The sequence below is a fragment of the Mustela putorius genome, unplaced genomic scaffold (genome assembly GCF_011764305.1).
Source record: "Mustela putorius furo isolate JIRA1106 unplaced genomic scaffold, ASM1176430v1.1 tig00000129_pilon_pilon_pilon, whole genome shotgun sequence".
Taxonomy (NCBI): Eukaryota; Metazoa; Chordata; class Mammalia; order Carnivora; family Mustelidae; genus Mustela; species Mustela putorius.
The window spans coordinates 41,343,754-41,370,747 of record NW_025421290.1 but is presented as its reverse complement, the minus strand read 5'-3'; the positions used below and the strand labels follow the sequence as shown (position 1 = coordinate 41,370,747).

General features: G+C 42.1%; 1 protein-coding gene across 5 annotated transcripts in view; it reads left to right on the top strand.

Annotated features, from left to right (window-relative positions):
- SIPA1L1 (signal induced proliferation associated 1 like 1) overlaps window positions 1-26,994 on the top strand; it is a 135,241-nt gene that overhangs the window by 6,777 nt on the left and 101,470 nt on the right. For all 5 annotated transcript variants that reach the window (XR_006604606.1, XM_013057455.2, XM_013057457.2 and 2 more), the window contains 2 exons: window positions 15,332-15,462; window positions 20,359-20,547. Coding sequence is in view for 4 of the 5 variants with exons in the window: in XM_013057455.2 (XP_012912909.1) it covers window positions 15,332-15,462; window positions 20,359-20,547 (320 nt within the window). In the remaining variant the exon portion in view is untranslated. The remainder of the gene's footprint in view (window positions 1-15,331; window positions 15,463-20,358; window positions 20,548-26,994) is intronic.

The window sequence follows — 26,994 nt, the reverse complement described above, 5'->3', positions numbered from 1 at the left end:
GAAGGTGAGAGATAAATAATCACCATCTTCAGCATCACGTTTCTCTAGAATATATACCTTACCGTCATGTGTACTCGGAAGCGACAGTTTTAGCAGTCTGATCTCGTTGCAATTTTGCTATCAAGAGCTGGTCTTAAAGCACAAGTGTGTTAGATGAGGTCAAGCAGCTGTTGTGAAGCCAGTGGACTATACTGTGGTGTGTGTAGATCATCAGGAAACACCATCCAGCTAATAAGCTTATTTGAAAAATCTGTGTTTAGTTTGTTTTTTAATCCTTCTGTAAGTATTGCAATATCAAACTTGAGAAAAGCTGGGTTGTGTGTTTTTTTTTTTTTAATTTTATTTATTTATTTGACAGAGAGAGATCACAAGTAGGCTGAGAGGCAGGCAGAGAGAGAGGAAGGGAAGCAGGCTTCCTGCTGAGCAGAGAGCCCGATGCGGGGCTCGATCCCAGGATCATGACCCGACCTGAAGGCAGAGGCTTAATCCACTGAGCCACCCAGGCGCCCCAGTTGGATTGTCTTATATTGAGTTCTTTAAGGATAATTATGTCGATGGGACAGTTTTATTTTTCAGGGAGGTGGTAAGCCAACAAGTCTGCATCGCTGGCCCTCTGGGTTCTTGAACTTAACTGTTAATTTGACCAACATTTATAGGGAAAGGTTTTATACATGTATAATAATGCATTGTTTTAATACCCTTGTTTTTTATTTTTCACTGAGCTCACATAAACTGTATATGATAGGTTTGAAGGTGGCTCTCTACTTAGGTAGCCCTTTCAGGGAGATTTTGGGCACTAAATGCCTTCTAGAGCTAACCTGGGAGTGTGATTTGCCACCATCTTTTTTTTTTTTTCTTTTAAAGATTTTATTTGTTTATTTGACAGAGATCACAAGTAGCAGAGAGGCAGGCAGAGAGTGAGAGGAGGAAGCAGGCTCCCTGCCGAGCAGAGAGCCCGATGTGGAGCTCCATCCCAGGACCCTGGGATCATGACCCGAGCCGAAGGCAGCGGCTTTAGCCCACTGAGCCACCCAGGCGCCCCTGCCTCCATATTTTTATCTGCTCAGGGCTTCCAGAAGCAAGGAGGCCACTGGGTATGAACGTTTGCATGTTTCTCCTTTGAAAATGGTCCTCTTTTTCTTTCTCAGCTGTGATCCCTTAAATTTTAACACTGATGCTGATCTGGACTCTGCACTATAAGAACTATATTCTGAATAGAATGCAGTACTACCTGAGCCATCTCCACTCAGTGGTTTGTGGAAGTTGGTTAAAAGGGTATGTGCCTCAGCTCTTCCTCCCTCTGCTTTTATTTTTAAATCAAGATAAACCATCAGAGGCCGCATGTGCACAAACACTTGACTTTATTCAAGGTCATCTTTTTAAGATCCAGTCATATAAAAACAGAATTTGTTGTTGCAATAAAACTGGTGATGAAGCATTGCCCATTATGTCATTCTTTAGCCCCTTTGGAAAGTTCCATGCGAGAAATTTATTTTAGAATGTGATGCCAGGACTTGTTTTCTGGTAGCTACTATGTCTGCTTTCTGGTGATAGGAGTACTTTATTGGTTTGCTTCTCTTGTTGACTGTGTCTCCTGTTTTATTTCAGCTCCCACAACCACATTTGATTCTCAACTGTACAGCCTTCATTAGTAACACCTTGTTTCCACTTGCATAGTTTATTTCTGGTTCATCAGCATAATTTGCATATTTCCTTTATAATTGATGACCTAAAAATTATCTTTGGAAAAGACAATTAGCATACATGTACTTCTAACCAAATGCATCTCTGTCTTCCAAGGCTTTCTCCTCCATTCTAGCTACCTTTCTTTTCTTTCTTTTGGAGTCCAAAACGGGGATAAGACTGGGCTGAGATCAAGAGTTGGAAGCTTAACTGACTGAGCCACCTTGGCTCCCCCTAGTTATGTTTCTCACCATCTGTCACCAGCTTCCACCTGGAAGGCTGATGAGTTGACAACTCAAAGCCATGCATACAATTGTTGACTTCTTAGTTTTTCCTCCCTAAACAAGTCTTCCTCATCACTGCTCACTTGCTGTAAATGCCATTGATATCATCCGTCACTAGGCTTTGAAGCACTGAAGCCTCTTTGATGCCTCTCTCCCCTCATTCTCCTCCTCCGATCAGTTGGGAGGGTCCCTTGGGTCTATCTTCAGATTGCTACTAACTTCCTGTTCTGTCCTGGTCCCAGGGCGATAGCTCTAGGCCCTCATTGCCTCTTGTCCAAGTTCTAGCATAGGTGTCTTTGTTTCTCCATCTCTAATATACCTTACTCAAAATCCAATCTCCTGCCTTTCCCAAATATAATCCAACCTTGCAACAGTATAAATTTATATTTATATAAATTATATAAATTTAAATTATATAAAATTATAATAATTAAATTATAAAAGTTATATAAAGTTGAATCCTCTGAGAAGCAGATGTTGAGACCGTATAGGCTTTCAAGTGGTTTGTTTGGGACTCGGGGATGATGCCTGGGACAGAAAAAAGAAGAAGTGGAATTGAACAGGGAAAGCCTTCAGTCCATGATGCAGATGTGACCCCTGACAGGAAAAGAGCACAATTGGACAAGGGGAACCTCAGACCATGATATAGAGCTAACAAAGTTGTAGGCAATACAGTGGAGTGAAGAGTAAGCTTTAGAGGAGTGCAGGCACTTTTGGCCCCAACATACTCAATTCATGGATGGGGCTATCTGAGAAGAGAGTGGCTGGGTTGAGAAACTGTAGCAGATCCAAAGAAGTTACAGCCAGAGACTTTGAACTAATTGCATTTCTCATGGCTCAGTCAATCAGTTGTAAGCCCTCTCTGGAAGGGAGACCCAAGTGTTACATGTCCTCTATGACTGCCACATAGGCACGTGTGCCTATGTCATGTTTGGCAAGATGTGGGGGACTGGAATGGTAAGCAAAACAGAACACCCTCGTAGAGGGCAAAGGACACTGACAATAAGTCACATAAAAGTATAATACTCTTCATAAAAATTAATAATACAGAAGTAGAGAAAGTAATCCCTCTCCTAATTCCAAGGATTTGGCTTATAATCTTCATCTTACACATAAATTCATTATCCTATTTAGTATCAGCAAGTGTTCTTTATGTTTTTAAAGTAGTTTTAAAAATCAACAAGTAGAGGCACCCGCATGGCTCAGTCAGTTGAGTGTCCGACTCTTGGTTTCTGCCCAGGTTGTAATCTCAGGGTCCCGAGGTAGAGCTTGGAGTCGGGCTCTGTGGTCAGTAGGGAGTCTGCGAGGTTCTCTCTCTCCCTCTGCCCTTTCCCTTGCTCATATGGGCCTATTCTTTCTCTAAAAACAAATATAAAAAAACGAGTACCCATGGGGCACCTGGCTAGCTCAGCCAGTAGAGCATGTACCCCTTGTTCTAGAGGTTAAGAGTTCAAGCCCCATGTGGGGGGCATAGAGCTTACTAGGAAAAAAAGTACATATTTATATCTTCATTCATTAAATAGTATTGATGAAGCATATACTCTGTGCCAGCTGCTGTGCCTGGCAGAGAACAGAAGCACACGCTCCTGTCTTCATGGTGTATAAAGTCTGCCATTGGTGATCTGATCTTGAGACAAATGAGAAACATTTGAGCATTATGAGAAATAATTAAGAATTATGAGAAATAATTCAACCATTATACTTTTTTCTGAATAGTTTTAAAAACCTACAATTTATTTTTTCTCTTTTTCTGGAGTCCATTTAGATGGATGGTGGAACTTCTGAATTTATCCTCCGTGCTTTTGGCTTTGTAATTTTCATTTCTCTGTTTCTGTTCTGTATTTATCAGTTTTATCTCCCGGGCGAGGGATTGGTGTGCAGCTCTCTGCATGCAGTTATCTAGGCCTTTCATTTTTGTCAACAATTGTGTATTTAATCCCAAGGATCCCATTATTTTCGTTTCCCTGTAGTTCCGTTGGACAATAACTTATCCTCCCTTTTTCTAACCCACATTCCTCCATTGCTGTCATTAGACATTTCTCCTCCTAAGTTCTTGGAATGATCTGTATCTTCTGGGTTGTATTTTCTGTTTTCTCCTTTTTCTGTCTCATGCTAATACTGGTGGTCTTGTTTATGAACCAGGGCCGGGGAGCATTGGCGTGGACGGCGGGCTCCCCCTCGGCACCGTGCGCCCCCGACCCCAGCAGGCTTTGCAGGCCGTGGACAGGAAGCGGAAGGGTAGCGCCGCCTGCGGCACAGAGAGCTGCGTGGAGCGTGAGGGGGCGGCGACCGCGGTGCTGCCTCTCCGCCTCCGCGCATGCCTGTTGTGTTCTCGTCTCTCCCGACCGCCTGACTGGCTCCTGCCTGTGGTGGGTCTGCCCCCGCCGCCACCCCGAGTCGTCCTGTGCCCTCAGCACTTCCTGCGACGCACGGGCTCACAGCGGGCCTGAGCAGCCCTTGGAGGCCCGCACCTATGCCTCGGCAGGCTCCGTGACCGTGCCGCAGCTGAGGGAATGTTCGGTGCGGGTGCGAAGTCTGTGAGTTCACGGAGTGGAGCGTGTCTTTGCCTACGGCACCCGGGAGAGGCCGTGAGGGCCCTCTGCGCTCACGACCGCGTGTTCCACGGCAGGCCCTGAGTAATGTGTGGCAGTTCCTTTTCCTCCCTTTTCAGGAAATGAGACCACAAACAAGTCTGTGTGTGGTCGTAGTGGTTTAGTGGGAATTAACCCGGACCACCAAGCTGATCCCCACAGGCCCAGAACACCCGTATGGAGACCGCGTTTTTCTGTGGTGAACTGTGCTGGACGCGGCGGCTAGATGCTGGCATCCGTGTGTGACCGGCGACGAGAAGCAGGGTGTGCGCCATGGCAAAGCCTCTCCTGGAAGGTATTTGCAACCCTAAGAACTGGCAGGTGCCCCTGCATGGAGTTGAATCAGGGTCCGTACCCTGAACCCGGGAATTGATGCACTGGGAAGGGGACATCATTTCCTTGGCTCTAGAGTACGCACCCTCGGTCCGATCGCGTGAGACCACCGGGGAGACCCCAGTGGGTTGGGAAGTACTCTGTGAGGGTGCCATGGTCGTGAGAGACGGCGAGCCGAGAGCCAGCAGCTGTCAGAGACTGCAGGGGACTGAGGGGGAGTAACTGAGTACACCATGGGATGCTGCGCGGGATTTCGGGACGAAAAAGGCAGATGGAAACCGTGATGGACTCTGAATAGAATCATCAGTTACTGGGATCATTGTACCCGTCAGAATTTCCTGGTTCTGACCATGATAATTGTATTGTCTGGGGTCACAGAAGATGCTAGGATTGGAGGAAGCTGCGTCATGATCTGTGGAAATTCCTTATACCATTTTTGCAGCTTTTTTCTGCAAAGTAGAGAAGATGAAAAGTGAAAAACAACCACCAGTTACCGTGGTTAACTTAGGAACCATCCACTTGGGAAGTGGGAGTGCTTCCCCAACTTCCTGCGAAGTCTACCAACATGACTACCATGCTCACGGATTCCCATATGCTCTTCTCTTTGCTGAGTCAAGGGAAGAAGGGCTCTTTAGATCTATTACTCAGTACAACTTGATACATAAAGCCTGACTCACCTGTCTTCCAAGCGTGTACCTCATTACGACTTTAGACACCCAGTGAACCCTTCCGTCCTGAGCTCCTAAATCAGGTGTTCAAGAAATATTTGCTTTATTGAATCAGTTCCTTTCCTGGCTTTTCTCATGGAGTCCCTCCTCTATACATGGAGGCCATCCCCATCTGATCTTTGGGACAGCAGGGGACCTCTTCCCACACACACACACACAGCCCCCCCCCCCCAAGATCTTACTTATTTATTTATTGAGAGAGAGAGAGACAGAACACATGAGTGGCAGCGGAGGGACAGAGGGGAGAAAGGATCCTTAAGCAGACTCCCTGTTGAGCAAGGAGCCTGACATGGGGCTCAATCCCACCACCTTGAGATCATGACCTTAGTTGAAGTCAGGAGTCAGATGCTTAAGCAACTGAGCCCCCTGGGAGACCTCTTTCTAACTGCGTTCACGTCCAGCAGAAGCATTTGATGGCAGAGGAGCCTCAGCAGAAGCAATGTCTGCAGCTGGTGCAGGCAGCCAGCAAGTCTATGGCTGTACTGTTTGTGAGACTCTCTGCATCGTCCCTGTCCTGCTGAGCAGCAGTGGTTTCGCCCTCAACCGCATTTCTGGCTGTCTTGGAGGGACGTTATTCCAAAGGCCTTTCAAAAGCATTTTTAGGTAGGAAGACCTCTTGCTGCAATGTCCCTGGTAAGGAGGGACAAAGGGTGTTTAAGTATAAAATAGTTGACTTAGTGATGGGTGTTTCATTGTAATTTCTCATATGTGGTTGTTAAATACATTTTTTTCCCTCTGAGCTGGCATTTGAATCAGGGTTAACATTAAAAGTAAAGAGTTACACTAATGTGCAGCCTTTTACAGTTTTTTAATACTGACTGGCCATTTGCAAACCAAATACATTTTTTAATATTTTAAAAAATCTTCCCATTATAGAAGTTATATATATTCATTACGGAAAAATAGTAACTATAGAAAATTAATCTTGGGATTACTAGTGATTTTATTTGTTTCTTAATACATGCCTATTCATGTTTTCAGTAAGATAGGATCATTAGATACAGTGTATAAATTTTTTCATGCTTCCATTATTGGCTCTGTTAAAGTTTTCCAGCTGTCGCAAATTAAGGTTTTCCCGTTTTTCATTATTACATATAACGTTTATATCAGATAGTCCTAAGGTTTCCCCCCACCCCACCCCACCCCCGCCTGCCCCACCATTGCCCTCTTTGGCAGTTGGGCAAAACCTATGGATTCACCTTAGGATAATTTTTTTTTCACCCAGATTAAAGTAAAAATACAAAGCAATTCAAGCATATTAAAATACAATTGCAAAAGCATTTAAAATTTTGCTTCTTCTGTGTTAACAAAATAATCTAGTATCAGGTCTGATAGCTTTCAAAGTAGTGATGAACATAGTTGACATTTTGACATATCTGCGATTAACTATCAAGTGACATGAAAATATCTAGTTTCTTTTGGTGTCAAAGTCACATGTACAGCTAATAGTACTGTAGTTTGTTGCCTGTGTTTATCATTGACAGAAATGGGGGTGTTTGTTTAGAAATTGATGAAAATAAAGATCCATATTTTTTTCATTCAAGTACATGGGGACCCTAATTTCTATCCATAGACAAGTCGAAAAACCTCTGGACATACATGAATCTTGTTATGTAACTTTCCCCCCACATACCCTGTTACTTCTGTAAGGTAGAGTCCTGTAAATCTAATGGTGTGAACTTTATAGGAACCTTGATTTTTTTACTGCCAGGTTGCTTCTCTTAAGAAAGCACAGACCAGAAAAGTCTACCTGGTATGCTTAAGATTGTATAGTTGAACATTTTCTTGCCTACTAGGAATATTTATAGTTTGTATTTTTGATTACTTACTATAGGCTCAAAACATTTTCTTTTAATCATTCATGAGCTTGAATTTTTTAAAAATATAGTTGTTGGCTATTTGTCATAGATAATGACCAATAAAATTTCCTCGGTTTGATTGTATTACTCTTTATTATCCTTTTGTTTCAAAAAGAGTTTTTTGTGTTTTTTTTTTATCTTTTTGATGCAATTTATTAATGTCAATGTAACACTATTAAAGCCTACCCTTTATTGGCAAGTTATGGAGGTGTTGTGGGCTGCTTAGTCACGTGCTCTCCTAAGCCCCACCACTTCATGCAGTTTTGGCAAGTAAACCACCTTACTTTTTAAGAATTATCTATGGGAAAAAGAATTGGAACTTCAGAGCACTCTGTACTTTGTAAATGTGCACAATTACTCTTATGCAACAATAATTATAAGCTTAGTGGAGTGCTATGGGACAGAATTCTGGCAGGTGGCCAGTCCTGTGTAAATGTCCCCATGCATTACTCTGACCTGCTTTTGATTATGATGCAAAGTCCTGGGCTATTTAGTTCTCATGGAACCTCCACCCTTATAATTAGGATGAGCCCTTTGGGGACTGGAGACTGAGAATATCTGAGTGGTGCACTTCTCGGAAAGAGCCATTCTTTAAAAAGCTGGCGTCTTAATACTTCTACTTTGCCAAACCTGGGTTTCATTTTTTAAAAAGCAGAATATGCTGCTGTTGCTTGCTTGCTTGCTTGCTTTTCTCCTGGCTTTAGGTCTGTCCTCTCTTTCTAACCTAGTTGTCAGTCTTATTAAGATGTAACAAGTTGTACAAAAACAGAACATCTGAACAACTTGAACCCAGCAGGCATAGAGGGGCATGCTACATTGCGGGGCCTTCCCCCTTCCACCTGGAGTCTCTGCCTGATGAAAATACAGAGGGTCCACATTCAGGTCCACGGCACTACCACTGGCACACTTGTAGTCCAGCAAGAGACTGTTCTAGGGAAAAATAGCTTAAAATACTGAAAATGGTGACATAATTGTCATTGGCAGGTCCATTCTTTGACCTGCTACCATATAGGGGGAACCAGGTCTGAGTGCTCAGTGCTAGTACCTTCAGTGTCCCCTTCCACAGTGACTTAAGATGCCTTTTCTGGAGACCATGGAAGGCTCTTCATTTCTCCTTCTGCACAGGCAATTAGGGTAGCTAAGATGAGAATATGAACGTTTTTGTGATGTTAGCATATATTTCTCGATGCTTTCTGAAGTGGCTGCTGTCCGTTCACAGCGCCAGCCACAGAGTATGAATGGGCCACTTGGCGAAACACTGGTTGTACTTGACAAATGTAGATGCCAGCTTGTTAGGTGTGAAATAGTAGCTGTGTTTCATTTGCTTTCTCTTGTGTTTATCATGTCTGTTCTCCCTATATAAATTTCTCAATTTTAAAGAAATACTTTAACTTTACAAATTATTTATAAAAAACTTAGTTTTGTTCATAATTCTGCACAGTGCAGATTCTACTGGTCTCCCTAGAAAAATATACAAATGAAGTACTAATACAGAGTCTGCAAATACTGTGAAGACCAACACAAAGATTGCCTGTTGAACCCTGTAACTCCTGTGATTGTATTTTCCCTTCCCCCTTTACAGATAAAATACCAGGCTTATTTTTTTTTTAATTTTTTAATTTTTTTGCCTTGTACACAGCTCATTACCAGGTGATGTGACTGTACTTGATCTAATTACTTGGTGCTTTGAACTACTTAGTACTTCCCTTTTCTCTGAATGTGAAATTACTTATTATTGTGAATGTCAACCAAAATATATAGTTTTTTATGCAGATTGTTCTAGTGATGACAGAACTGCTCATTGCCACATCTTTGTTAAAACTCAGGAACCAGAACTAAACTTCAGGCTAAAGGTTTGTTTAGGTGTTAAATATAGAAAATGCAGGCGGGGACAGGGGAATCAACCATCAATGGATAAAACATTAGTATCTCTCCCTTTGAACATAGCAAAGCCTTGACTTATGGCACATCAAGGAATAACATTTTTGTTTTGATACAAGCTCTTTATTTTTTAAAAATCTGATTTTAGATATTCTCAGATTTGTGATTAAGGTGTTTTAAATAATCTAAATGTTTTTTGGGAATATTAAACCAATCCAAAATTCACTTTTTTTGTGCAAAATACCAGAATTGCCCTTCTAGCCACTTAAGCAATTGGAGCTCAATTAAGCTTTCTTTAGGCATGATCTGGCTACTTAATCCCTTTAGGCATCAAATTTTATTAGACTTTTTTGTATTCATAATATAATTTCTGAAACTTTGGGGAAGATAATGTTAATATAAAATGGCTAAAAAAAAATGAGCTGTGAAATCAGTAGTTAAAATCATGTGTTTGAAATCTGGTACTGCTAGTTGCTCATGGCTAGGTGGTGACTTATTCTCTCTAAATCATTGCTGCCACATCTATAGAAAAGAAGGAAATACCTATATTTCCATGGTGGACATGAATATTAGATAGAATGCTTGGCACAGTGCCTCACTTCCCTGCATTATATCGTTCTGACAGAGTGTTTGCAATATTGATTTTTGGCATTCCAGTGTGCTGGCACTAAAATGTCATTAGCTTTGGTGGCCCAACACCTGTGTTTCAACTCCTGCATCAGTCCATTTACCCACCATACTTGAATATCCAGTTCCTTCTCCCATCCCCTCTCCTCCCTCAGACTTCATTATCCTGATTTCTCTCCTCACAGGCTTTCGGCTTCTCTGTAACCCTCCTCTTCTGTAACTCCCCCGTTCTTGTTCCCCTTTCACCCCCCTTCCATTCCCGCAAAAGACAGAGTTGATTTGTGGATCTGGCTGGGAGAGCTCTCTGCAGTTGAATAACTCTACTAGCAAAACGTGCAGGTAGATGGCTGCTGGGAGGAAGGTTCGAGTCCACTGAGTTTGAAGGACAGGAAGAGCCCAGACTGGCCAGAAGGACGAGATAAGATAGCCTCCAAAGGCTGGTATTTTGGTTTTAAAAGAAAAAATCAGTCATTTGTCTTGAAATCAAAGTGTAAGGATTCAGAAATTTGATTTAAGGTGACGTACTGAATTCTGCTGTCAGAGAGTTACACAGTGCATTAGGATTTTGAACTGAATAAAGTTATGTTCGTGTAGAGAGGGAATGTTTCTAGAACTCTGTAATCCTCGGGAGCAGGAAACAGGGACAGTGCACACAAAAAAACAAGGCTTTTATTGTGTGAATAATTCTCACTCAAATGGAAAGACATTTTGAACAAGCAGTGTCTGATCATGATAGTAGTGAATTTAACACCAGAAACCAGACCAAGATTTCCATCTACCCCAGTGAAACTGAAATAGTTCAACAAAGGGAAATGCCTTCTTGGAAATAATAGCTAGAGCTCTCTTTCAAGGAAAACAAAACAAAACAAAACAGAATGTTCTGCTAGAGCTTTTTAAATGGGTTTGAAGATAGAGTCTGAAAAAAGTATTAGAAATTAGTTCTAATTATCTCATGAACATTCCCCCAACTCAGCAGCTGTGAAAAACTGCAAAAAAAAAAACCAAAAACGGTCAGGACTTAATGATGACACACATAAAACTTCTAAATAATCTTTAAATAATCTTTAACCGATTAAAACACCTAGACTTTTCTGTTTTATAAATATTCTTCATTTTTATGTAAGGTTTAGGGTTTTTTTCAGAATAATACTATTTTAGGGCACCTGGGAGGCTCAGTGGGTTAAAGCCTCTGCCTTCGGTTCAGGTCATGCTCCCAGGGTCCTGGGATCGAGCCCCACATCAGTCTCTCTGCTCAGCGGGGAGCCTGCTTCTTCCTCTCTGCCTGCCTCTCTGCCTACTTGTGATCTCTGTAAAAAAAAAAAATACTATTTTAATTTTTTCTGCCAATTTATACTAGAGTGATAGGGTTTAATATTGACATTATGATGAATTTGTATTTGGGGGGTCCTAATAATATTTCTATATTTTTGTGTTTGAAATATATGAAATATTTCACTTCAGTGATTTGTCATTTTATGCATTCTTCCTTGAAAATGACATTTTGGGGGCGCCTGGGTGGCTCAGTGGTTTAAGCTGCTGCCTTTGGCTCAGATCATGATCTCAGGGTCCTGGGATGGAGTCCTGCATCTGGCTTTCTGCTCCGCAGGGAGTCTGCTTCCCTCTCTCTCTGTCTGCCTCTCTGCCTACTTGTGATCTCTGTCTGTCAAATAAATAAATAAAATCTTTAAAAATAAAATAAAATAAAATGACGTTTTGGAATTAATACACAGAATAAACACTTTGATTTTGCTCCAGTGTTGTCACATTTTAGAGGATGTCTAGACAGCATTTCATTTGAGACCTGCAGGGTGAGAGGACTTAGTCAAATAAAGTAGAGCTGTTGGAAGAATGTTCTAGACAGTCTTTTAGGTGAGAAGGGGCATAGTGAAATTTGAGCAACCGAGAAAAATTCCATATAGTGGGTTTGGAAGGATGATGGAGCGATCTGACTTGGAACTGGAGTGACAGGCTCACAATAGGCTGAGAGGGCCTTTGGAAAGGCATGGAAAGTATCCAAGAACCCTTGGGAAACCAGAGCATTTAAAACTTAATAGTGATGGTCAGGTCTGCATTTTGAGAAAGATCATCTGGCTGGTGGTGCGAAACTAATTAGAAGACCCACAAATGTCTAGATGGCTGAGGGATGGGAAGGAAGGTAGGTAGATTTGAGAGCTGTGCAGGAGCTGGAATTCCCAGGGAGTCTGGGCTGGACAGCTGGGTGGATGTGGCACTTGTTGCAATTGGGACTGCAGAGAGAGCTCTGCGGGTTGGTGAGGATGGTAACGAGTTCCTGTTTGCAGATGTTCACGGACAGACAGAGTTCCATCGGGAAGATGTGAAGATATGGGTGGGGGGATTCGAGGTGTCTTTAGTGGGCACCTAGACTCTTTTGAGGTGACAGTAGAAGTTCTTTCTGGGCGTGGGTGGAATATTCATGATGGGAAGAGGAAGGGCACCAGAGTAAGACCCACCAGAGTGGCCAGAAGAACAATGGGCAGAGGTGGTATCACAGAAGCCGGGAGGTGAGTGTGTTTCTAGAGAAAATGATCATCTGTGCCAGATGTTTTGGAGAATTGAAGCACGATAAGGACCAAAATGATGCATTTGCTTTAGCTTGAAAGCTGTGCGATGAGTGGTGGCTGTGCGATGAGAGTCGGACTGTAGCAGTTGTGAGGTGAGGAACTAGGCAGCCCTTTCAGGAGGTTGCCAGTGGAAGCAAAGACAAAGGAGAGAACCCAAAGGGTGATAAGGACTTGAGGACAAGTTTTATATTTAAAGATGGAGACATGAGCCTGATTCAGTGATGATGGGAATGAGGAAAAAGAGAGAGACACTGAAGTTGAAGAGGGGGGTTCAAGGTCTCAGGGAAGGTGCAATGAATGGAGGCCAGCATTGCGGGGGAGGTCGGGTTTGGGACTGTAAAGAAAAGGAACACAAGTCTGGATCCAGGTCAGTTTTTGTGTATAATGGCGGACAGTGAGGCTGCTTGCTTCTGATGTGGCTTCTTTTTCCTTGTGGTTAGACAGTTGTTGTCATTTGCTGAGACCAAGGAGAAGGTAGGTGGGGGAAGTGGAAGGAGAACAGAGGACCTCTGCAGTGTCTGCTCCGGGGAGGGGGAGCGAGAGCTGCCTGAGGGCCGCTGAGGTTACCAGCAGGGAACTGAGAGCAGCCCCGAACAGCTGTCCCCAGCCGCAGAGAACGGCGAACCCACCCGCCTTCCTGAGGACTGTGGGGTGTGTTCGAGGACTTTGTAGAGCGTTGGACTGCAGTCCGACCCCCAAAGTGCAAGGAGCAGACTGTAACGCATGTGGCTCCTGCTCCTCTCGGACACCGGCGCGGTGCAGTCCTGTGCTGCGGCAGTAAAATGCTCCGGGTGGTGATTCAAGCGTTCCTTCTCTCAATGGCCCCAGACCGCTGTCTTGTTTCCTTTAAGTTCTCGTCCACATTTTCATACGATTTCTGTCTCCTGTCTTGGTTTTCTTCCTCCTTGTCTGTTGTTCTGTTACATCACTTGCTGCATGCAAGCCTGTGTCAGTCCTACGCTCTGGACATTGTCAACATCTGGAAGGATCACTCCTCTGAAATAAAGCCGCAAGCTTGAAGACCAGACCACCAGGCTTACTAAACTGAGATGCAGAGTAAGAGTAGACAGCCGCGGAGTGTGACGATTCTCACGGGATGTGGTTTGAGAGTGTACATGAGTGTTTGTACACAGATTTCGTGACGCCTATCAGGTTGCTTCTCAGTTGCCCACTTATGAGATGTTCGGTGCCTCGATTCCCACTGAGTTTTCTCATTTTGAATTTCCATGGATTATGACAGTATTCTTGGAGAGCCCTCCTGTATCCTTATATAATCCCTCTTCAGTACCGGCAAAGTGTCTTCATCTATATTACCTGAATTTTAAGACTACATGATTAGACATTTAATGCCATTATTTCTTCTTCTTCTCATGGGCTTTTAAATGCTTTTATATCTCACATGGAAATGATGTGTATTTTCAAATTTATACATTTTGTATGAGGGTGACTTACCATGTCATGGCTCCGTCATCTAGCCATGTCACATGTCAATGAGCTAGGACAATGTAAAGTATTGTGGAGGTTCAAAAAACAAATTAGCTACTTTTGTTTTTTAGCTTTTCATATATTTCTGTTTTACGGGATTCCTCATCTGTGAAAATGTCATGTGTGTATCAACAATTTCAACTTTTTTAGAGAATTATATACTTAGTGTATAGTGAATATCATTTTCAAAGTTTTTTTCTGTTAATTAACTTAAGTTTCATCCTGACCTCCCCTCTGGTCAAGAGGAAGGAATTCAGCATCAGTCATTTGGTGGCTTCCCTCTAACCCCCCAGGCTGTGCCAGGATTTGGGGTCATGTGCAGGGCCAGCATGTTGAGGAAAGGGCCCTGAATCGTCAGTCATCTGGCTACACTGCTTACCCAGGAGAGAGCTCTTACCCACCCCAACTGTGCCCTTCGGGTTCATGGCTTTGCAGGATGGCTCTGGTGCTCCCTGTGTGGGAACCACTGGTGAGGCCCAGAGCCCTGGGCCTCAGCTTCTGGCTCTCTCAGCTTCTTCTCCTAGAAGCTCTTTCCTCCGTAGACCCTACTCTTGCTAGGAGACAGTGTGGCTCAGTGACTCCCAGTCCTTTCTCCTCTCTCCTGTTCTAGGAGGTCTTTTCTTTTTTTTTCTTTTTTCTTTAAAGATTTTTACTTATTTATTTGAGAGAGAGAACGTAAGTTGGGGGCAGAGCAGAGGGAGAGGGAGAAGCAGACTCCCTGCTGAGCAGTGGGGGTTTGGGGGTGGGATGCAGGACTTGATCCCAGGCCCTTGAGATCATGACCTGATGCTTAACTGACTGAACCACCCAGATGTCCCTTGGGAAGTCTTTTTTAATCTGGGGGAAAACCCTCAATCCTCAGTCTCTGTTCTCAAGAGATGTAGGGTTTTTTTCTGTTTTTTTGCACAAACACTGGCACTGGCACAAACCTTCCCTTAGGCAAGGAAGCCCACACAGTGTAGCCTATTTAAATGGTAGAATAGAGGGGACAGAACACAAATCTCTTAAAATAATATTAAATAATAAAGTAGTAAGTTGCACACTAGTTTAAGGAAAAAAAAAAGACACTTAACAAGCCAGTGCTCTTCAGTGTTACCTCCCCTGAGACCAAACTTGTATAGCTAAGTCTCTGTTTTTATAACTCACTGAGGAATATTTGCTAAATGTGTTTATATTTTATTGACATAACTTCTGAGCGATCTAAATATCAGGCAGAATGTAACATTTTTAAAGTGACGTGTCAATTTTCTAATTTTGCTTTGTCTTACTTTACCCAAGAACACTGGAACTACTTTGGGGCCGATGAGAATCTTGGTCCAGTGGCTGTGAGCATTCGAAGAGAAAAACCAGAAGAAACAAAGGAAAATGGATCTCCATACAACTACCGAATAATTTTTAGAACCAGTGAGGTAAGTCACAAACTAGAAAGACCGAGGCTTGACCGGAGTGAGGAGTCGCAACAACACAGCCGTGGAAGGTACCAGCGCAGAGCTGCCTGGGTCTCAGAATCTGCTGAGGCCACGCTCATCTGTTCTGCTGGGGACGGGGGTGCACATCACCATTGGATTTGAATCCTTCCTCTCCATCGACCCTGGGTAGATGTGATAATTGAATGAGGGGTTTTGATTGGGAGAAAGATACTCAGATAAGTGTGGCCCCAGGAAGCTGGAGTCCTCAAGATTCCAAAGTGGATGTTGTGTACCGTGCCCCGGCAGCTGGGTGGCACTGAGCCAGTGGCCTGACAGGTGAGAGCGGGTCACCCAAGAGTTAACTCGCTCTTCCACACTGTTGCTTAGAACCATTTTTGACCCAAGAGGAGGGAAAGAGACTTTTCTTCTTCCACTTCTGCTTGGCCACCCCCTGGGCCTGTTCCCCAGCTGTCAGGAGACTCCAAGGGACCCGGCGAACCCGAGGCTACTTCACAGCATGGGAGACCGGCTCTTGGGGCTCTCTAGGACTCAGAGTACACATCACGTGTGAATTTTTTTTTTTTAAAGAAAAAGAAAAAAAAAAAAAAGAAAAGGAAAAGAAAAGGAAAGGAAAAATGAAATAGCACTAAAGCAGTTTTTGTTGGTGGTACTGTTGTTGTAAACTCATGAACAAGTTTGGGACCCTGAAGTTTCGCCTTTGTTTTCTTTCTAAACACACAGTTGTGCCAGTTACGAATTTGTTACTGCCTCTGTGCACCACATTCACCGTAGGATTGCTCTTGTGCATTGATGCCCAATACCCCGCTGAGGTAGCTAGAAAATAATGGTTTTGAAACCAGATTAAATAGGACATTTACTTCATTTTCCCCATTGGATACAAGGCAGGTTTCAGGGGTTGGCTTCACTTAGTAATTGTTCCTCAGCTTGAACTCTGGGGAAATTAAAAATAGGATTTTTAAAGGCATGCCTTCAGTATCTAACGGGTTGTACGTAGTGGCCACAGAGAACTGAAGAGCTCACACGCCCCACTGTACTTTCTCTCTTAACCAGAGCTATATGTTAAGCAGATTTGGGTGAACATAAAAAGCACAGAGAACACACTGTTTTTTAATCTGGACGTAGGTAGTTGCCTCTTTCTGCCTTCTTAGATTCCTGTCAGCCTGTTTCTTTACTTCTGGGGTTTTTGTCCTCCTGTTCCTACCTGTTTCCCCTCCCAGGGCCACTCCAGTTGCTACCATCCGTGACGTCCGAGGGCAGAGTTTTCTAAGAGGGATTGCCCGGCTAGCTCAGTCGGTAGAGCATGAGACTCTTAAGAGGGATTCCTCCCGCCCTGGCTCCTGTCACTGGTCTCCATGATTGTCCCCTGCAGCTTGCTTCCCAGCTCTCCCTGTCTGGCCCCGGCCTCTCCTCTCCCTCTGGTCTGAACTGCTGGCCTTTCATCCCCTGCCGCCTACGCCGGGTTCAGGCTGCACACACAACCCTCCCCACCCCCACTGCTCTGGTCTGACAGTTCCGTCCCCTTCCTGCTAGCCCGTCCCATGGTCCCTTGGGTCCATTGCCTTAGCCCTTGACTGGAACATCCAAGTCAAACGTTGTTCCTGCTTTAAGACACCATCATCACTTATTTTTATGTTCAAATTAATGTTTAACTGACAGCTCTGTTACTAAAGTTGTTCAGGCCAGAAACTTAAAGTCACACTGAACTCCTGTCTCCTCCTGGCCTCCTAACCCCCAGTCTGGTCTGTCAGCAAAGCTTGTTGACTCCGTCTTCACAATATGCCCAGAATTCAGCCTCTTCTTTCATCCCACCACCTTGGTTTGGGCCAGGCCACCATCCTCTTTCTCTGAGAGCCTTTCTTCCGGCTCTGCCTTTAAGCCCTGCAGGGATTTTTTAGAAATGTAATCCAGATCTGTCATTCCTCAGTGCAAAATCCTTTAAAGGTTTCTCATCTCCTGAGTAACAGCCGGTCAGTGTCCTTGCTAATTTAGGCTTCCTTCCCCTCCAGGCCGCCTCAGTGCCTCTGCCTCAGGGCTCAGCTATTCCTTATTCCTCTGTCCTGCAGAGCCCTTCCCTTGGCTTCCTCAGCCGCAGCTCTCTCATTGCCTCCTGACCTTTACGCATAAATCACAGCGGCCTTCTTTGGCCGCTGGATCTAAAATTTCTACTCCCACACAGCCCATTTCATGTCTCATGCTAGGCTTTATTTTTTTCACAAACATTTATTACTGTCTCACATGCAGTACTTTTTATTTTGTTTGTTTTCTGTCTCCCCCACGAGAATTTAAGCCCCATGAAGGTGGGACTGTTGCTTGAGTGGTTCCTGACTACACGTCTAATGCGTGGAATCCTAGGTCGTGCTCTCCCTTCCTCTCTGTCTCCTTCCTGTCCTTTCTAATGTGTATGTAATGAAGTGTCCCTAGCTTTCTTGTTAACTTTTTCCTTTCCGATCAAAGTCATCCTTAAATGTGGTGTAACTATAATATCCTAGTTAGGCTTTTCACAAAAATTAACTAACGAAAGTCCTTTGAGAGAAATATCTCTAGATGCCAGTCCCTGTCCCACAGACACTTCGCTGTTTCCTCTTGCATTTCAATAGAAATCATCAGTGCACAACCTAAACATGTTTATAAGCCTGACAGTTTATGAACAAAACCTTACAGCATGTGAATGTTTTTAAGCAAAGGTGCACCAAGACTTCTTAAGATCCTTGTCTTATTTCTGGAAATCGTTAAGAAAAATGGCAGCAATGCTAGTGATCCAGATAGAAAAAAATGAGTCTGTCTTTTTTCTCTGCTTTGGCTTCCGTGAGGTGAGCTGCTATCTTTCTGTGGTGCAGGATTAGCCTTCCTGGTCTTGGTTTCTCCACTGAACAGACTTCAGCCTGTGTAGCTTCCTGTCCCCAGGCACAGGTGATCCCATGGAAGCAGGGGCACAGTAACTGGGTTGTTCCGCAGTTTACCATGATTTAAAACACAAACAGAAGAAAGCTTCAGAAAACATTTCTGTCAAATTCCATATTAAATCATAGGAAAAATGTTTTTATTACACAAGTGTTATTTGAAAACAAATTATTTGTAAATGAAAGAAAAGATATTAATTAAATGGATAGTACCTTGTTCTTGTATTGAGAGCAAGATGCTGGTAAATTTTGCTTTTCCTGCCCTTCTCTCTCTTCCCCATCAGCTGGGAAATGTTAGAGATTTGCCTTCTCTGGTGCCTGTTCCTTTGGTTTCCATTTCCCTGCTAACCGTGTTTCATGCCCCCTTTGCCTGGTTTCTGAGCCTCCTAACAGCTTCCTTCCAGCTGGACTGTCTGCCTGCGGCTTCTTCCTCCTGCAGTTCATCTGAAGGTACACGTCCTCTTCCCCATTCAAAGGAGGTCTGAGGCTCCGTGGGGGAGCCTGACAGGGCACAGCTCCCTCATGCACGCACTCCTGGGCCCCGGCTTCCCTGTCCGCCCTCCTGGGCGCTCCCCTCAGATCCTGCTCCACCACCGTGGTGGCTCTTTCCACCCCGTATCTTGTTCTTCTTTGCTCTCCCACATGCTCTTTTACAGAACTTACACACACACCCCCAATCTCGTGGCCCCTTTTTAGTGCCAAGCCTTCCGTGAGGGCCTTTTCTTATGCACTGAGCCACAACATCCTGTACTCTGCCTTTGGACTCTCTTAGAACCTGAGCTTGTTACACTCTTCTTAGCAAATTCAGCCTTCCGAATTGCCACTGAGGGCTGCTTCCCTCGTCCCCTCGCACACAGCGCACCTGGCCGTCTGCAGGCACGCCTTCCTCTGTCTCTGGCCACACCTGCTGCGGGTCGGTGCCTGCTGACCTGCTGGCTTCATGGGAAGGTGTTCAGTGTGATGGGGTTTTTTCTTAAGTCACCATACAATGTTTACATTATAGTAACAGTTTTGCTGTGTGACACTTTCTGGGAATTAAGATTCCTCTAGGCTTCATGTTTACTCCAACAAATCATCATTACATGGAGAAATTTCTTTGGTGATGTTTATATTTCATAATAATGGAAAGTGGTTTAAGAAATAAGGGGAAATCTTGGGGTGCCTGGGTGGATCAGTGGGTTAAAGCCTCTGCCTTTGGCTCAGGTCATGATCCCTGAGATGCGGGATTGAGCCCTGCATTGGGCTCTCTGCTCAGCACGGAGCTTGCTTCCTCCTCTCTCTCTCTCTCTGCCTGCCTCTCTGCCTACTTGTGATCTCCGTCTGTCAAATAAATAAATAAAATCTTTAAAAAAAAAAAATAAGGGGAAATCTAAAGTGATTTTCAGTGCTGTTGTCTAGGCTGCTGTACTACCTGCAGTCATGATCACACTATCGTAGCATTATAAATATAAATAGTATATGCTTGTGAGCAATATGTTATGAAATTTAAAACTTTATCCTTCCCTTTATCTTTTGTAATAAAATAATATAATAGAATTTTGTAATGTAAAATAATTGCATAGTAAAATAATGTAATATAAAATAAAAGGAAGGTGTAACATCTAAGTCCTGAGCCTTTATTCTTCAGATATTTCTCCGGGATATGTCCTTCCTAATTTGGTTAGTGGTGTTTTACAGCCATAGAAAGACTTGATCTTATTGAGCTCTCTAAGGAAATGCTCTATTTGGTTTTTAAGTAGGTGTCCCTGAAAGGCTTGATGATGAGTGCCTTTGGACTTGGCTGGGTCTTGGAAGTGTTGGCCTCTTTTCATACAGACTTCTTCTACCCCTCCTTCATTCTTTCTCCCTCACCAGCTTCCCCTACAGAAGCCCTTCCCTGCTCCTCAGCAGCCCCTTCCCCTAGGCGGTAGCATTCGATGTACTTACATCTCTCCTGCACCCAGAGTCCTCAACGGAGCACGCATCTGTCTTTCAGCTCATGACACTGAGAGGCTCAGTCCTGGAGGACGCCATTCCCTCAACAGCCAAGCACTCGACAGCCAGAGGACTGCCCCTGAAGGAAGTGCTGGAGCATGTGATTCCTGAGCTCAATGTCCAGTGCCTGAGGTTGGCCTTCAACACTCCCAAGGTCACGGAGCAACTCATGAAACTGGATGAACAAGGGGTGAGTTTGACTTTTGGGGGAGGGCATTCTTGCTGCTCAGATTAACTGCTAGGTTTCCAGAATATAGACCTCGATACTTCTTTTTTGTCAGGAAAAACTGATACCATATATGACAAAGGATGGTCTCTTTGCAATTACTCATTTTCTCCTTAACTCTCTGAACATTTCTCATCCGATAAAATTTTCTGTCTGACTTGATAGATACAGTTCTTAAACTGTGTTCAGTATAAACTTTCACTATAAAATCTTCCATAAATGCAGTGAATTTTTCAGATACTCTAGGAATAAGTAGTAGTAGTAGTAAGAGGCTCTGTTTTAAGTGCTTTAAATATGTTACCCATTTTATTCTCCCAACCCTATGAGACTGGCACCATTATTATCCCCATTTTAGAGATGAGGACCCTGAGGTTCAGGAAACTGAGTATAAGCCCAGGTTCACACAGTAAGTTCGAAGCCTGTGCTGTTAGCCGCTGTACCCTTAAACGCTTCAATTTTCAAAAGTCTATTTATGCCATCGAAGATGTATGCTAGCCAAGATTTTAAAAATCTGTGTCCTAATTAGTCACAAATGATCAAGATTTTCTCACTTCCAAACTTACTGTACCTTAATGTTTGGCCATTTGGTCAAGATGCAGATGGTTGATAGGATAATCTACACAGAGACAGCAAAAGGGTAGAGAACAGAAAGTTATGCTCTGGAAAATTCACTAACCAAGGATTCTGCTTGGAATAGTTTGAGCATCTGGGCTAGTTGTGTTAGATGCTGTATTTATATACTCTGATTCTCTCTTTGAACATCTTTGAACATTTCAGCCATATTACATCCTGGCACTATGACTAATTATAGCTTTACTATTGCAATTAAAAAAATTCTCCAAATATAAAATTGGTCCACTTATTGAATGCCATTTTATGAGCAAATTTTGATGGCATCTCCTTAATTAACCCAAAATTCCAACATTATTAAAATGACTAGGAGTTTAAAAAAAAATCCATTTTAAGGTGTACCCTTTTAAGTCAGCCAGTGTTAGGAGCCAGTGGCTGGACACAACTTTTCAAACCATTGCTCTCTGTCCATTCACTTTACTTGTCAGAGAGCCCAGCCGATGTCTGTTCTGTACGTAGATTTCAAGTAGGCTCTGCGTGTCCACGTTAATAACTTTCAAATCAGGCACACTTGGAATGTTTCAGAAGACCACCGATGTACCAGTAAGCTCAACTGTTTGGGGGCTGTTTTCTAGTAAATGTTCTGAAATTTAGTCTAACAGAGGAGGAATAGAAAAATGAGGATTAGGTTCTACTTTATGGAGTCAGTCTTTCCAGTTACTGTGCTTTTCAAGGAGAATTATATTTAGACACTGATAATGTAATCACAAATTGAACATTCTAAATCCTACATTAGAACAGGTTATTTTATAGAAGGGAGGTATTTTTTGCCATTTTTCTGTTTTTGTACCCATATTCAGGAAAAAGTGGGTGCCCTAATTATAGACATCTTTTGTGTTCTCTGGTTCATCTTATGCCCTCTCTTAGTGATGAACACTTTCTGGTCCCATCAACATAGAAAAGATAAGAACACTAGATAGTGAGTTTAACTTAAAGCTAAATTGATTTAATTCACAAAACTGCCTAAGCTACAATTATGGGCTGCTTATTCTTAGGGGTTATTAAAATATCCTTTCCTTCATAAATTATTGATGATAATATGTGTTAGTTTCTTTAATGCCTTTCATCTGAGAAATTAAAATTTGGCAACCTAGGGTAGTCTCCCCAGTTTTATTTTTGGACATTTTACTAGGCAGTTAAACCCAGAAGTTTAAAGCCTGCTATTCTAATCTGCAGCTCTAAATCTGGACTAAGGAGCACCTCCCCGCACCCCATCCCTCCCAACCCCCAACTCCCTTGGCCTCTGTCTTTTCATTTATATCTCCATAGTATTCAAAGCCAGGATTGTGCTGATAAAAAGCAGATGACATGCATACTTGAGCGTTTAGTCTGGGGAGTCATTTTTTTTTTTTTTTTTGGTAGGAAATCTTATTAAGGCCTTGGAATCATTTTGAGAAAATGATTATTTTCATGCGTTTATATATACAGATTTTTAAAAAGAAATGCATCTAAGTGCAGTGGATCACACATTTGAATCATTGCAAAGCATTTTCTGTTTCCGTCCATGTCATCATTTTTAAAAATTTCATGCTTTGTACATCCTTACATTTAAAAAGATTCATAGAATGTTATCAGGAAACTAGACTTACTGAAAAGACCTTCTAGATGTCCCCTTAAGTTTTATTTAAGCAATTCCTTTAGTATCTTTTTTCCTTTAAACAGCATACATGATTATGCTTGGAAAAAGAAAACACTGTTTGCTTGCTTCATTGCGACATTTTGCCTTCCAGATCTCTGGTACTTTATTTTTTCATTTTACCACTTCTAAAAAGTTGAAATGAATAGAAGAGCAAATTAAAATTTTATCTGTAATATATGAAAGAAAGCATTTCACAAAAATATAAAAACTGTATTTTTCATTTGATTAGACTGATATGTTTGTGGGAACTGAAGGTGGGTGTTTTAATTTCTGAAGTTTTAGAAAATAAATATATGCTTATCCACATTTTATATGTGGCTTCTCTGAGCTTTCACATTCTCCTTCCTGATGCCTTTTTGGGCTCTCACTATTTATTGATGTTCATTTCCATTGTCCTAGACAAGGCAATACCCTACCAGTGATTTCACACTGTCAATAATTTAGAACAGACTGTGACTCAGAAAATTTGGATCAGCTCTGGATTTGGTTTATCCATCTTGGTCCTAGACCTTCACTTATTAGATAATTGAGAACATCATTTATGATAAAAATAAATTAGATCAGCATGTATGTTTACTTAGTGCACTGCCGTAAGCACATTAGCACATGTCCTGACTTACTTTTTACAGTGCCCTGCACAGGACTTCTAATCATTGGCCCATTTTATGCTTGAGAAGATTGAGACTTTCAGAAGTTCTCAGTGCTGTTTTCCCTTAATAGTCCTGACCACTGGGTATACACATTTGCAGAATACTGCCCTTTGTTTTTACGATTTGCAAGTTTTTATACTTCTGCATGTCTTGAATTATTTAGATATTCAAAACTATGTTGTAAAATATCAGGAATTTCATGATCTCTTCAGGCCAACTTTTTAATAATATAGCTAATAGTTACTTTTAAATTTGCCATGTCAGAGCCATTTTCTTCATCAGTCTCTTAAAAACATCTTTATCGCATCTATTCTGTGCAAAGGGAATGGAAAGCCACTGTGCTGGGCACATGATGTGCTCCAAAGAACTATTAGCTGTGGTTGATAATGATAAAATATTAGTTTATTAGTGGCCTGTTACATGCACTATCTCATTTAACCTTTGTGAGCGTCCCATGAGAGCACTGCTAGTACAGGCCGAATAATATGTTATGTTCACGGTCATAGGTAAGCACAACTGTTTCAAATCTAATAAATGCTTATTGAGAACCACTCTCTACGGATTGTTAAATACTACGGAGAATAAATAGGCTAGTAAGACACAGTGTTTACCCATGAAGGAGACAAGGTCATAAATTACTATAATGAAAGTCAGGTTTAATATAATGAGTATAATAAAGAGAATTGCAAACAAAGAGCAACGAGGTGCAGGCCAACAGGGCCAAGCCATGACTGATGAGGCCTGTTCCCAAGATGGGCCATGGAAGGGAGGAGGATTTCCTCAGGGCGGTGGTCGAGACCCAGAACAGTAAGAACAAAGCATGGAGGGATGGAAGCAGAGTGTCCAGATGGCAGTGGACAGCGTAGCTGCACAGGAATGGGAGGCACATTTAAGAGTAGTTAAAAATAGGTTGTGTTTTTTTTTTGTTGTTTTTGTTTTTTTTTATTGAGCAGTGACCAAGCCAGGCATCCTTTGAAGCAATTTACATGAATTATTTTAATTAGTTCTCAGAATCCTTTGTGTCTGTGCTGTTATTGTTCTTGATCTACAGACAAGAGCACTGAGGCACAAAGAGGCCGAAAGACCCCCACCATTCACAGTTAGGGTCTGGTGGCAGCGGTCCTGAGTGCAGGCATTCGAATTCCAGAGCCTTCACTCTTTCGCAGTGCACTGAACACCCTGTCCTCCTTTACCTCCCTTGAGTGGGAGAAGAAACTGGAAAGACGGCTCCAAGCAGTACTGCTGCTGACTTCGGCGTTTAATATTAAGTAGAACATATTAGATTATAGTTGCCAGTTTGCAGTAGAGAGAATTGGTAATCCTGTTTCGTTAGGAAATGTCAAGTTTCATGTACGTGGTAGTGGTTTTACCTAAATGAGTATCTCCACTATTTTTCTAGATAATTATTAAAAATGCAAAAAAATGAAAATATTTATTGGGCTTTCTATTCCTTAAAAACTTATGCCTAAGTTATTGAAGTTAAAGGGGAAAATGATCATATCTAATTAGGTCTGCAAGATTTATTTCAAGAAGAAATGTTAAGAAAAGAAGCAAGTGTTATTTGGTAATGAATACCACTGATTCTTTGATTAAAGATATGGATGAAATTCTGTGCTGACAGAGGATATTCATTGCCACGTTGCATTATTTTATTGAGGATAAATGAGTTTGACCAGCCACTTTCTTCTTTGATTCAGGCAACCAGATTTGAAGAATAAACCATAAGGAAAACATCTTTCCCAAAACCCCTTTTATATGAATGAAGCTTTGGCAGAACAATTACCATTCCTGAGATTTTCTTCTTCTTTTAGATTATGATAACAGCTAGTACCCAATTAAATTCAGATGGCCACCACTTTGGTTCTAAACTGCTCATGGACTTATATGTCTGTTATCAGGAGGGAAATACACATGACCATCATCAGGCCAGGGGAAGAAGGCACTGGCATTTGTAGCTTTATTTCATCTCTTCACAAGGATTCTGCCCTGGCTCATCCATGCTCTTGTGCTGGGCTGAGGCTGGGCTGGATGTCTGGCTGGAGTCCTGTCCAGTGCGAAGCTTCTCTGATTAGCACAGCAGTTGGCTGTGGTGGGACCACAGTTTGCAGGATGGATTTGAGCATGGTAAAGTCATGCAGTGGGGATTCTTTGGTTCACAGTCCAGAAAGAGTAATGGAGTGCAAGTATCTCAGTCTTGGCTTTAAATTGTGGATTGTGTTTTAATTTCAGCTTTAGAACAAAAATCTAAACTGGTTTCTTTCCTACAGGACTTACCTTAACTAGCTAATATCTTCAAATGGTGCAGAAATCAAACTAATTATGTTTACTTTGAGGGATCCCATTACTACTCTGTTCTATTTCCTCCCCTCTCTTCCTACATAGTTGTTACCCTTTTGCTAGTTTCTTATATAGTCTGTCTTTCTTTATACAGATAACATCATATATGCATATAGAGTCTTATTTTTTTCCTGATACAGAATATAGCATGCTGTGGACACTTTCTTTTTTCACTGAGTAATGAATTTTGGAGATCTTTCTATATCAATATCTAAGAAAGCTTTCCCATTGTTTTTATGGCTACATAATACTCTTGTGTTGCTGTACCATAATTTATCAGTTTCCCTTATTGATGGACATTTGGATTGATTCCAGTCTTTTCCTATTACAAACAATGATGCAATGAAGAGCCTTTTTCTGTATAATAGAAATTTGTCTTAATGCCAAATCAAAACCAGGTACATTTATTATCAATTTAATATACAATATGAAGCTTTTTATTTTTGTGAGAAATTTTGCACATTAGGGAAGATTATTGCATGTTTGTATAAAAATTTTTTATGTTACGCCAAGGTAAAAATAGCTTAGAATATGTCTGTGCACAAATAAAAATAATTTTGACAGCATCTCAGTCAGCTTTTTAAAATAACTTTCCGACCAGTATCCATGTCATTTTAAAAGTGATTTTATTTTTGTTAGTAATTTCCAGTGAGGATTAATTTTCTAAATGGCATTTTTTGCCCACAACACTGAATTTTTCCAGTCTCTTTGACATTCTTTTTAGGGGATAGTGTAGCGATGAGTCTTTTAAGAAGTGGTTAAGAGATTCATCATGTTAAATGCTGTAAGTGTGAATGATGAGGATTTTGAAAAATGAACAAGGTCTTCACGTCCAGTAATGACAGAATGGTTTGCCCAGACCAGCTTACCCAGTTAGAATAACCAGGAACACTGGACAAAATAGTTTTTAAAAGTAAGTTCGTACTTTTGCTTCTGGAAATACAGAGTAGATCTATTATTTGCCCATTCTTCCTGCTAAGTAAAGCTAAAAGCCTTATGCACTGTATATAAAGCAAACAGAAAATGAATTTGCAAAGTGGAGCGAAGGAGGCACATTGGCTAAGGATCGAGGGATTTGAGGAACAACAGTGGTTTATTCATTATAAAAAGAGAAGGAGGGAGGAACTTGCTCAACTTAACAGAAAACATCTACAG